The sequence below is a fragment of the Henckelia pumila genome, chromosome 1 (assembly GCF_033568475.1).
Source record: "Henckelia pumila isolate YLH828 chromosome 1, ASM3356847v2, whole genome shotgun sequence".
NCBI lineage: Eukaryota > Viridiplantae > Streptophyta > Magnoliopsida > Lamiales > Gesneriaceae > Henckelia > Henckelia pumila.
Window position 1 is genome coordinate 161,118,805 of NC_133120.1, and position 13,588 is coordinate 161,132,392.

Genomic DNA, 13,588 nt, shown 5'->3' on the forward strand with positions numbered 1-13,588 from the left:
CCACCGATCAAGATAGAAATGTTTTTAGGAAATAATACAATTATATGAAAAGGGTATCTTGGTCATATCACAATCTAATTTCTTGTACCATTATTAATTAAAACTAATCAAATATACATGTATGTATATAAGTATATTATATGGATTCTCTCTAGCTTGTCCTTGTAATTCAAATGCGCGCTTATACATACATTATTGGAAGCGTAAATAATTTATTTATGATATGATCGTATGTTGTTTCTTTTGAGTTTGGTATGGGATTTCGAGCTGATCCTTCCAAACACTTCAATCATCATATTTTGTATTCTTTTCCTTTAATTGTGACACTTATAATATATCATGTTGTGACACAAGATGGTTTTATTACCTTCATTGATCGTGCCCACTCCATCCACATGCCACCATCAATATTTCTCCTGTCCACATGTCGAATTTTGATTCGTATTCAGACATTAGCTGAGTCTCGAACTCGAAAATTCTCCAATTTGAGATACAATTATCTCTCCATTTTAGGAAAAAATTACATGCTCAATCTGATTTAATTACAAGGATCAACAATCTTCAATATAGAGATTTTTTGTTTGTAGCATTAATGCCGTTATGATGACTTATATATCGTACTTGTAAGAAACAAAATATATACTATATATATATACTAATTAAATCCCTTAACTTTATTACAACTTTTCTTGGATATTATTTACGAAACCCCATGAAGATTTTAGTGCATGTTTGCTTCTTTCCAGCAATTAACTCACACATTCCCATACAATTTTACAGTATATGCTTTTATACCAAACTCAACCCATGCCACTGTTCATACTATATAATAATATTAAAATATTATAATTAAATTTTGAATTTTTTTTTTGTTTCATCCTTCACCCCATATATTACCCCCTCCACCTTCTGTTTGATCTTCATCCGGAGCTTCACTCTTCCCCTCTCTCTGTATACATATATTGTAAGAAAAATATCAAAAAAGAAAGAAATTTTAAGGTAAGAAAAATGAGTGATATCTCTTTATCTGATGGATTGAGCATGAATGCTAATGGGAATGGGAATGGGAATGGGAATGCGATGAGGAAGAGTTGCTGGTATGAAGAGGAGATTGAAGAGAACTTGAGGTGGTGCTTCGCGCTCAAGAGGTAAATTTTTACGAAAAAATGTTAACATGTAATTAATCGTGTGTGTAATCGAACGTGTACATGTAACATGTGACTCGATTTTTATGTAATTTTCAGGATGGAAACAGATTTTTATTTTAATTCGGTGAAAAATTTATTTTTTCCAGAAATATATGCAAAATTTTGATGGTAGATAATATTAAATTTTAATATAATCAATATTCTATGCGTTGCAAATTTTTATTAGTTTTTTTTTTTTTGTCTATATAAATTGGTGTGTGAATTTTTATATTTTTAAAAGTGAGGAAGCATCATGAGTACAACTAGTGTTTCTATTATTTTGTCCATGAAAAGTTGGGACAAGTAGTGAAGATCAAACTGTGGAGGCAAAGATTATTTATTAATTAATTTTTTGTCTAATTGTTGATTTAAGTCCACTTATTTTATTAATATTTTGTTATTTTTTTGAACTTTTTTGTTGGGATGCAGTATCTTGCATACAGGAGCCTCACAGTACCAGGATATTCAACTCTTGGATACCAAACCCTTTGGAAAGGTGCATGAATAAGAATTTTCAAATTTCACAGAAAATCTAAAAAATTAATTAATTGCTTATAAATTTTAATTTTATTAAAAAAAAATTAAAAATAAATTATATTTAATGGTTTTAAATTTCGCTGCATGCAGGCTCTGGTTCTTGATGGAAAGCTTCAAAGTGCAGAGATAGATGAGTTCATCTACCATGAATCTCTTGTCCATCCCCCACTGTTGCATCACACAAAGTATATATATTAATCTCTCAAAATTTCATATTATAATCCACTTAATTTTGTTTCTTTTTCATCAAAATAATTCAATATTTTGACAATTTTATTAATGTTTTATAGTCCAAAAACCATATTTATCATGGGTGGAGGTGAAGGTTCTACTGCAAGAGAAATCCTCAGGCACAAAACTGTGGAAAAGGTCATCATGTGTGACATCGACCAGGTGACATATTTCTAAATTTTATTTTGTATAAAAAAAATTTAATCTTCCCTTTTTATATTTCTTGAAATTTAATCAGATATTATATAATTTTTTTGTTTTTTTTTTGGCAGGAAGTGGTGGATTTTTGCAAGTCATATTTAGTTGTTAACAAAGAAGCTTTTTATGATCCTAGACTCGAACTCATCATCAATGATGCCAGGTTCATATATAATAATAATCAAAAATTCAAAATTAATGTTTTCCATAAATATATAATATTTATAGTTAATTAAAAAAAAATTAATTCCTAATTTGTAAAATGAAGGGCTGAGCTTGAGAGAAGAGAGGAGGTGTATGATGTGATAATCGGAGACTTGGCCGATCCGATCGAAGGCGGTCCATGTTACCAACTCTACACCAAATCCTTCTACGAATCCGTGATCAAGCCAAGGCTTGGTAAAGGTGGCATCTTTGTCACACAGGTGCGTCCGTCCGAGCGTTTCGATCGAATATTAATTCGACTAATATATACATAGTAATTAGATAGCTTATTATTATGATGTTTAAAAAGTACGAACTTGAATGATATTTAATTTCAGGCTGGACCAGCAGGGATTTTCAGCCACACAGAAGTGTTTTCTTGCATCTTCAACACTTTGAGCCGAGTTTTCAAGTGCAAGTGAAAATGCATGCATATATGCAGGGATTTAATTCATTATTAATTTGTTTGTTTTTTTTTTAATAAATTAACCGATTTATTTATTTTCAGATGTTGTACCTTACTCAGCTCATATTCCTTCCTATGCTGATACTTGGGGATGGGTCATGGTACCATCAACTTTGGCTCTTGATTTATTTTATCTATATATATATAATTGCCTTTATATATGCATGCATGACTACTTTTTTTGTGAAAAATCATAATTAATTAAATTACCAAACATATACAGGCATCTGAGCATCCATTCACCCTAACTGCTGATGAACTAGACCTTAGAATCAAGCAGAGAATTCAAGGGGAGTATCGATATCTCGACGGCAAAACGTTCATTTCTTCCTCCACCTTGAGCAAAGCTGTTCGGAAATCGTTAGTACCTATTATTTTTTTTTTTTTTTTTCTCTCTCTCGTAGACTTGTCTTGGCTTGTGTTTGGATTGAAGGATTTTGAAATACTTCGTGTCGTTCGAAATAATCGAAACCATTTTTATTTGGCTCAATTGAACCATGTCATGACATGTATTTGATTTTATCTACGGCAGGCTAGACAATGAGACTCATGTCTACACGGAAGGAAGTGCTAGGTTTATTTATGGGCATGGGAAACAAAATTGAAGCTCACTAACACGAGGTCGGAGGAGGAGAAGAAGAAGAAGACGACGACGAATGAGTGAATGGTTGTTTGATCACTCTAATTTTCTTGTTGCTTTATGTACTTTACTTTAAAGAGATGATATCGCCTAATATGAATGGAAGCTTTGTTCGTTGTCACGTTATTTTGCCATTATTCTATTTTTGTTGTGAATTTCCAAGTCTTTCAAATTCAAAAAAATTTTGGAAAATTTTCGTAAATTAATTCAAAGATGAATCTCACATTTGAGATTTTATACTGTGTTCACGAATTTCAATCTTACCCTGGCTATTCTAATCTTTAGATATAATTGATCCTCGCGAGGTAAATTATTAATTATAAAAAAGGTGTACAATGTATCCGAGCATCAAGAACAAATTCCAAATCATGTCCTTTTATTTTTCTTATACATGATGGAGTATTTTGTTTTCAAATTTGTTTTAAGATTTAATATAACTTATTTTGGAGGGGGGGATTTGTTATTAGTAGGTCGAGATGTCGTCTATAATTTAAAATTTTGATGTCATTATAAATAAAAAAAATTAATACTCGATGAAATTTGTGCATAGAACAAATATCTAGAGTGCTTTCATTGGAAACGAAAATATCTCAATCATTATTGGGCCTTCAAACTCCAAAGCCTCATGTTTCTGGGCTTTGATAACCACCCATGCATATCTTTTCTGCAAGTAAAACCAGGCTTTTATATGAAATTGAAATCTTTTTAAATATATGGTATAATTTTAAATATAAATTATTTTATAAAAAATACAAAATATTATATTCTACCAATGAAAAATACCCCCCTCAAATTTTACTTTGATGTATTAGTTGTGGGGGCTAGTGTGATAGCTAGCCACCCGATCCCTTTTTTTTCATTTAAAAATTTTTATGTAGAAAATAATTAATATTATTTTGTTATTCGCAAATCTCATCTTCTAAATTAATACCTAATTTTTTTCATATTTTAAATCTCTAATCTATTATTATTTCTTGCATTAATCAGCTATCTAACCCAATAACAGTTTTTTAAATTTTTAATTCTAAAATATATAAATTGTTATCACTATTTTGTATACTACTGGTAATAATTTTATCCTTGAAAATTTTATGTTACTCTTGTTTCCCAATAGTTATTTTCATCTAACTCTAAAAAAAATAGTTATTTTCATCCCATTTGTTTGTATACACTTTACTACAATAAAATATTGTTTTGATTTTTTAATATAAATTTATACAATTTTCTTGATTGATAATTTTTTAAAATTTTACATATGTTATGAATTATAATTCAATAAATATTTTACCGTATTAAAATAAATGCTCAGTTTTCTTTTATTATTTTAATATTGTATTTTTCATTTGGCTTTTGTTGTTCTTATTCAAGAAATGGTATTTGAAGATATTTTTGTTCTTCGGAAATACGGAAAAGTACGTACTAGAATTTTTTGGGTATAATTGTATGCTTGAATGGAATAGAGTTGTAATGAAAATCAATTTTGAAATGGAATAAGAATATAAATGGAATGATATATCTATTTCATTTAAATTATTGGTAACAGAAAAAAAAAATTGGAATAGAATAAAATTATTTTTAATTATCAAATAATGTTTTCATTAAAATCCAAAATAGTAGTTATTCAAAAATATTTATTATAGTTTAAAAAACTATTTAATATAATTATTATTTAAAAACAATAAAAAAATATAACTATTTATAGTCTTTTAATCATTAAAATTATCTTTATAGTAAAACTAATATAACTATTAATTTTAATTTAGTAATTATTATTATTAGTATTTTATTTATTAAAATAAGTGTCTTTTAATAAATATTATGGTAGTTTTTATTTAACAATTATTTTATTATATTATATATTTTTATAATATACGTGATTATTAAGTGATTGTTTTATTTATTTAGATATTAACTAATATTATCATCATTATTCAATTATTATTAAGTAATTTTTTGAACTAATATTTATTTTTCTTAACTTTTCATTACACTAAATGAAGACTGAATTTTTTTAATTAATTTTATTATAAATATATTTTAATATATTGTAAATTTTACATTCTTATTTACTATGATTCGATGTAAAACAAAAAAAAAAACAAAAGAAAAAATTTGTTGGAATTTTTTTTAAAAAATATTCATGATAAATGTTAGTGTCTTAGTTTATGTTTCACATTGATTGATTAAATAACATGTGAGTCCTTAATATAGACAAGAACAAATATCTCCTTTAGAGGTGAGTTAAGTCCAAGTTAATTTCTAACATAGTATCAGAGCCCGGATTCCACCGTTATGTGTTAGACGACCCATAGTTGGTCTCACTCATCCCATAATTGGCCACCCATTAATATATGTTTGGTTCTTTTTTCGTGTCCCACATCAGTTGGCTAATAACCTGAGAGTCTTTTACATAGACGACAAACCTCTCCTCTTGAGCTAGTTTTTTAGGTGAGTTAAGTGCAAATCAATTTCTAACATTAATAAATTCTGGAAAAACAGGAAATAATAATAATAATAATAATAATAATCATCATCATCATCATCGTCATCCCTCATACGAAGGTCTAGCTATGTCCCTGCTGGCTCAGGGGCAGACCTATATGGGGGGCTGGGCTGGGCTGGGTTGGGTTGGCCTCCAGCCCAGTCTAACCCCGGCCTACCTAATACTTATATAAGTCATATATTTTATATTTTTAGTTTAATATTAGTGGGCTTTATTTTTTTTTTTTTTTTACTTTTTTCCAATTGCTATCCATATAGACGATGTTTTTATATTTTATGTCTCAATTTAATATTAGTGGATTTTGATTTTTTTTTTTAAGCCAATATTCTTTAGTTTTCAAATTATCCATTTAAGTTAAATTTTTGTTGGGTTTTATATTTTTAATTTGGACTTGTCTATGTTTATTAAAAAGTATGGATAAACTTCTATAATTTTATAATATTAAAATCTATAATTAAATGATTATATCACTCATTATATAATCATGTACTAGGATTTCATATGCATATATAATTATTTTTTTAAAAAAAAATGATTATTTAATTATTCGAAATAAAAATAGATATTATCAATTAAATTAATTTTCTTATGAATAAATTAGTTGATGTTTTTTTCTCTAAATTTTACTATTTCAACAATGGATATGTTATTATTTTCATTAATATGATTTTATATTAAGATGGAATTTATTTTAAAAAGTATTATGTTATGAAAATTATATATAAACAATATTAAAAAAATTATATTCAATTTTTCATTAATGAAGATTTTGACATAAAATTTAGCTCCCAGTAATGAAATCCTGGTTCCACCCTTGTGCTGGCCGTATGGTATTAGTTTTTCTTATCTGACTATAAAGTGTTCGTTATATCAATAACAAAATCAACCTTGTTATTATACTGAAACTTATACGGTGAAATCGAGATTAGGTTTTTATTTATTTTTTTATACGAAGTAATCTAAATACCTACTATATTTAGTGTTTGCCACTTTAATATGATATACTACAAAGTAATCCAAAACATGAAAATGCATTCTATATGCAACCGTGAAATCGAAACCGAAACTGTTTTTCAAAATTCAAAACCGTTCTTCGGTTGCGGTTCCAAAACTTCAATCAGATCCGTGGACTTATGGCTCGGTCGGTCGTATTTTATTATGAATAGGTTTATTGTGAGACGGTCAAATATTTTTATTCGTAATACATGTCAATTATGTCCATACAATAAAATGTAATATTTTATAAAATAAAAAAATAATACATTTTTATGAGTGACCCAAATTTTTATGAATAGCTCGAATATGAGATCAATCTTACAATTTGAGTCACGAAACTGTCTCACATGATTTTATGTTTTCTCTTTACACAATCACTCCTACAAATCCGAGAAACTCAAAAAATAAACTCATCAGGATGTCATAAAATAATGTTTAAAGATTATTCCACGAAATAGGATGGAAACTACTAGGAGACAATAGAGCTGGTAGCCCTAAAGTCAATCTACTTGTTTTCCACGCTTTAAACATGTAAATTACTAATTTGTTAGGTAGCAAAATGTAAAGTAAAGTGGCGCACGTTTTTTATATGTTTCTGTTTTTTTTTTTTTTGCAATGATATTATGTTGCAATGATCAAGGCCGCAAATAAATAAATAAATACAAATTTTGATTTCAATAAATATATATTTATTTGTCGACAACGTGTAACTCATCTGCCACCAAAGTTTCAGTGTGAGATGAGATATCAAATTTGAGATCTAATTATAATAAAAATAATCTCCTCCAACTCAAAAAATAAAATATATATAAAAAAAATGTACGAGTCTCAGAGACTCGGAGTCTGTAGTTAAATTCATGGGATAATGAAGTTATAATTTAAGTTTAAAAATGGTAAATCTCGATTAAGTATTCGTTTTCGAGTTAATATCTACATTAATTCGCACTGTTTGTTTATGTTTTCGAATGAAAACAAATTATTTTAAATAAAAAAATCATGCATGTTATATATAATATATAGATATATATATATATATCTTATTATTATTATCATCTTACTATATTATTATAGTAGAGAGTCTTTAATTAACTAAATTTAAATTAATTGGTGAAGTTTGAAATGAAATTACGATTACATCTAATACAAAACCAAAATTATTAGACAAATTATCATTTATATGATCTCTTTTTTCAACATTTAAATTTTATCTTATTCACTAAAATGACATTTCGTTATTTTTTATTGTATTTTTAAATTTTTAGATTATATAGTTATCACTTTTAAATATCTAATTCATCATGTGACTTCTAAAAATAACATGAAAATCAATCGGCATAGAAAATTTTATGTATATGCACGCATCGCGTGCAAAAGATACTAGTTATTATTATTATTATTATTATTATTATTATTATTATTATTATTATTATTATTATAGTAGTAGTAGTAGAGAGTCTTTAATTACCAACTTTCAATTAATTGGTAAAGTTTGAGATGAAACTACGATTATATCCTAACTTAATTCTCAACAAAAACAAAATAATCATACAAATTAGTTATTTTATATGATCATCTCTTTTAAAAGCCATTAAATTTTATCTTATTTACCAAAATGACAATCGCTATCTTTGTTTTGTATTTTAAAATTTTTAGATTAAATAGTTATCACTCTTAAAACTTTTGAATGTCTAATTCATCATATGAGTTCTAAAAATAACATGAAAATTAATTAATATAAAAAAATTATGTATATATAAGCATTGCGTGCATGTTAAAGAAATATCTTAATTAAAACTAATTTGGTGAAGCCAAAGATGAAATATCTTAAACACCCTTCAAAAAGCCAAAATAAAAATTAAAATCTTTATCTATATTTTAAACTTCATTTGTCCATGATTTTCTCTATTTTTGTGCTTTCATTTTATTTTCGAATTTAAATTGATTTGAAATAAAAATATAATATATGTGTACAATAACTAATATTCATATTTAATCATACACGCAACGCGTGCATGTGCAAGCATGACTAGTAAATAATAAATAAATAAATAAACAAACAATAAATTTAAAAAAAAATCAAAAACTCTTATGAGACGGTCGCACGGGTCAATTTTGTGATATGAGTCTCTATTTGGGTCATCCATGAAAAAATATTATTTTTTATGTCAAAAGTATTACTTGTTATTGTAAATATGGGTAGGATCGTCTCACGGATAAATATCAGTGAGACCGTCTTACAAAATACCTACTCAAAATAAAGTAGGTTTCTTGTGACATTATATATATATATATATATATATATATATATATATATATATGTGTGTGTGTGTGTGTGTGTGTATGTATATGAGTTTACTTTTAATATATTGAAAGTAAACTCATGAAAAATAATAATTTTATAATTTTATTTGGATCGTGTCGACCTGTCTTTTCAAACTAGATCACATTATCTTGTAAAGTATAAAACTTGGCCACGACTTTTTGTCATGCTCCGTATTTTTTATAACACCGAGTTCTTGATAATGAGCAGCTAATTACTATATGTAGAAACTAAGGATAAAATAATATTTTTATGTATCTTAAAAAATGAAAACACGAGATATTTATATACACTATAAAAGCCTAAAAAAGATAGAGATTATAATCAATAAAATATTACAAGATAAAAAAAATCATAATATACAAAATATTCACAATAGTCGATGAGGATTTAGCCCAATGGCTAAGGTTGAGGTCATGAGACCAATTGGTTTCAGATTCGATCTTCACTAGTTGTAGGTAGTTTTTTAAATTTATTTAGGTATATTCAAAAAATTTCTTTGTAATATTTATGCTCGAGATAAGCATGTCTCGATTTCATGCTCAAGTCTCGTATGTAATGCGGGTGGTTAATTCATATATTTTTAATCTAGATCAAGATTGTACTTGTACTCTCAAAAAAAATATTTACAATATATTCCTATAGGCCCCCTCAAGATGGTGATCTCATATAGACACCAGTCTTGGAACATAGGAGACGAAGATGAGAACCAGTTAGCGGCTTGGTTGAGGCATCAGCCGGCTGGTCAGAGGACGAGACATGAGGAACACGAACTTTTTTGCTCTGAACCAGCTTACGTACAAAATGATAATCCAGAGAAATGTGCTTCATGCAAGAACGAAACATAGGATTCGTACATAAATAGGTAGCACCGATGTTGTTATAGTAGATAGAGACCGGAGAAGGTGCACAATAAACACCTAGTTCAGCAAGGAGAGATCCGACCCATTGCACCTTCGCAACGATAGAGGCGACGACACGATATTTAGATTCAGTAGAAGAGAGAGCAACAGAGCCCTGATTTTTAGAGCTCTATGAGACTGGATTGGGACCCAAAATCATAATATAAGCACTAGTGGATGTGCGATTATCCACATCACTGGCTCAGTCTGTATCACAATAGACATTTAAGGAAAGAGAACTATGGCATTGTAGAATATGACCATAGGAAAGCATACCATTTAGGTAGCGCAAAAGACATTTGACAAAATCTATTGAATAGATGAGGGAGAGTGCATTAAGTGTGACAGTTTGTTAATATAAAATGTAATATCTGGGCGAGTAAAACAAAATATACTACAGACTACCAATCGTTTGACGATACAAAGTGGCATCCATAGGGGGTGGAGCCATCGGACAGGTGTGGCACGGGGGACGTGGCCAGCGGCTGGGGGTGGGCCTTTTGTAGTCGAGTTTGGGGTACCCGACCCGATCCGATTGGGTTTTTTTGTGGAATGTTGAAAAAAATGTTTTATAAAACAAGAAAAAAAAAGTTCCAATTTTCAGGTACCCGCTGTAAGGCAAAACTACCTTACAATTTTTGGTACCTGATATTTCAGATCGGATTCGGGTAGCTAAATTTACCACCCAACATATCAGGTACCCGACCCGACACTACCCGAACCCAATACTACCCAACCCAACGCCCATTGTAACAAACGACGATTGTGCCGGATTGGAGTCACTCATTTTAACATTGATGAAGATGTCAAGCAGATACTTTTTCTGACAGAGACGGAGGCTGCATAGGAATCCACTTCAACACCAAGAAAGTAAGACAAGGAGTCCAGATCCTTGACAGAGAACAGACGTCTTAATTGATCAACGAAGTCTTGTATGGCACCTTAATTCTTTCCTGTGAGAATCAAATTATCAACATAAATAAGAAGATACATAGTAACACCGCGAGAACAAAAAATAAAAAGGTATGTGTCAGCACGAGAGGCAATGAAGCCAATACTGGCTAAAAATTGTCGAAGGGTTGTGTACCAAGCGCGGGGAGCTTGCTTAAGATCAGAAATTGCTTTACTCAGTTTACAGAAATAGGATTGAACATTAGGATCAACAAATCCAGGTGAAGGCGCCATATACACACAGTCATTTAGCTGAACCTACAGAAAAATATTTGTTTACATTCATCTGACGAAGAGGCCACCCACTCATAGAAAACCGCAAGGGAAAAAATGTGTACTATAGTAGGTTTCACCACAGGACTGAAAGTGTCAGAGTAGTCAAGTCTGGACGCTGATGAAATCCCTTCGCAACAACGTGAACTTTATAGCGGTCACGTAGTAACCCGTATTCATAATTAATGATTAAGTGATAATTAATCAAGTGATCATGTTTAAATTAAATAAAACATGATTAAGGGATTTTCAAAAGGGTCTAAGAAGTTTAAAAATGGATCCAAAACACTTGAAAATGGTCGGAAGAGTCCAAGATCTCGGAGAGATCGGAAGGTCCGAACTAAAGGGATCGGACGGTCCGAAGGGATAGAGTTCGGAGGCCCTGATCCAGTTCGGATGAGCAGGGTTTGGACGATCTGATCTCCATCGAATAAGATAAGATAAGGAATGAAATTTGATTGGCTAGGTGTGAGAGTTCGGACGCTCCGAAATAAGGGTTCGGACGATCCGAACTGGGTCAAGCCAGGTGTCCGAGTTGGTGATGTCACTGAAGACATAATATTGGGATCGGACGATCCAAAGTACATCTTTGGATGGTCCGAAGTGTTGGCAGTGACACATGTCATACATGCAGAGTTTGGACAATCCAAAGGTGGGATCGGACCGTCCGAACTCGCTCTATAAATAGGGGTGTCGAGGCTAAGATTTGAGTGCAACGATTTCCTCTCTTCTCTCCATTCTAGTAGTCTTTTAGGGACTTATAGGCATCCTATCGAAATTCGGAAGTGGCAAGGCACTACGGGGATAGTAGTGGAGTTGTGCTTAAGTTTTGGGACTATCGCCATCAGCACTATAACGACAGACGCAGGTATAACTTTGGACTCCTAAAATTATTAGGGAGTATGATATAGCTTAGTTAAGGCTTTTAGAGCTTAAATAGTGATGTATGGGTATTTTGCTTTGTATACTCGTAGAGTTGGATGATAGGCTTAGAACCTAGACGGAACTTCTAGGACTGCCTTATTAAGGTACGTAAATACTGACTGAGTTTTTCAGTGGGTATGCATGCTTATATGCTGCATTTATGTGTCATTATTGCATGAATTAATTATGCGGCATTTGTATATCATGTTGTGTTTGTACATCATTTGAAATGAGCCAGTAGGGTCGCTCAGTCCTGTTTGGACGTTTGATGTCGAGGGACCCACTGACCGACGGGTCTAGGCGACACTGACATCGAGGGATCCCAGGTCCACGTCCAGTTTGGATTAAGTGGTCGTGCATAGTAGTTTGATTCTCCATTGTGAAGAACTCATATCCTAGGCGCCAGTCTGATCAGTTTCGATACAGTTATCCCAAATACGGATACCCTAACATTACATCATGCATGCATCATGTTCGTATGTTTACCCGTACTAGAGTATTGGGCTTTAGAGTCAGTGTATTCTATTTTCTGGGCACCCCATTTGACGGGGCAGTTGCAGGTGCAGGCAGTGTGCCCAGAGACTCACAATAGTCAATGATCTGAAAGAGACAGTAGGATAAGATGTAGGATTTATTATTATTTATTCGATTGGGTTGTATCTATCGAATTTTTTTAACTGGTTTTATTCCGTCAGTCCAACATTTATTTAGGTTTTCCGTAGCATATCTCTGATTATGTTAAATTGCATGCTTAATTAAGCTCTGATATTTTATTAATAGTGGATCCGGGTTGGGTCGCTATAGGCCAACAGAAACGTCAGGTTTTCATTTAATCCAAAACACCCATTTGCAGCCAACCACATTCTAAAATGGGACATATGATACAAGATTCCAGGTGCCATTGCGAAGAAGAGCATCAAACTCCTCAGACATGGCGGCAAACCAGTGGGAATCATTGAAAGCTATAATGTACGAAGTTAGATCCGACGGAGTGGTTTCAGTGACAATTGTGAGACCAAAGTGAGGGTTGGTCTTGAAGATATTGTTGCGTGTAATCATAGGATGAGAGAAAGGACGAGAATTCGAGGGAACGGGTGGGGTTGGGGCGGCCGGTTCGGTGGTTGGTTCAAGAGGCCGAGGGTGCGTGTGGTTGGGCTTTGCTGGTTCATTTACGGGTGCATGTCAGATAGAGCATGTGGGCGGGACAGTGCACGGCTTAGGAGAACAAAGAGGTGAAAAATCGCCAGACAAGGAAT

General features: G+C 31.2%; 1 protein-coding gene across 1 annotated transcript; it reads left to right on the forward strand.

Moving 5' to 3' along the window:
- The first annotated feature begins 939 nt into the window (after positions 1-939).
- LOC140875425 (thermospermine synthase ACAULIS5-like) lies at positions 940-3,612 on the forward strand. The gene is made up of 10 exons (XM_073279101.1): positions 940-1,148; positions 1,617-1,683; positions 1,815-1,909; positions 2,015-2,117; positions 2,228-2,316; positions 2,422-2,578; positions 2,696-2,771; positions 2,866-2,924; positions 3,047-3,183; positions 3,356-3,612. The coding sequence occupies exons 1-10, from the start codon at positions 1,009-1,011 to the stop codon at positions 3,426-3,428; spliced, it is 996 nt and encodes a 331-aa protein (XP_073135202.1). The 5' UTR covers positions 940-1,008; the 3' UTR covers positions 3,429-3,612.
- Positions 3,613-13,588: the final 9,976 nt, after the last annotated feature.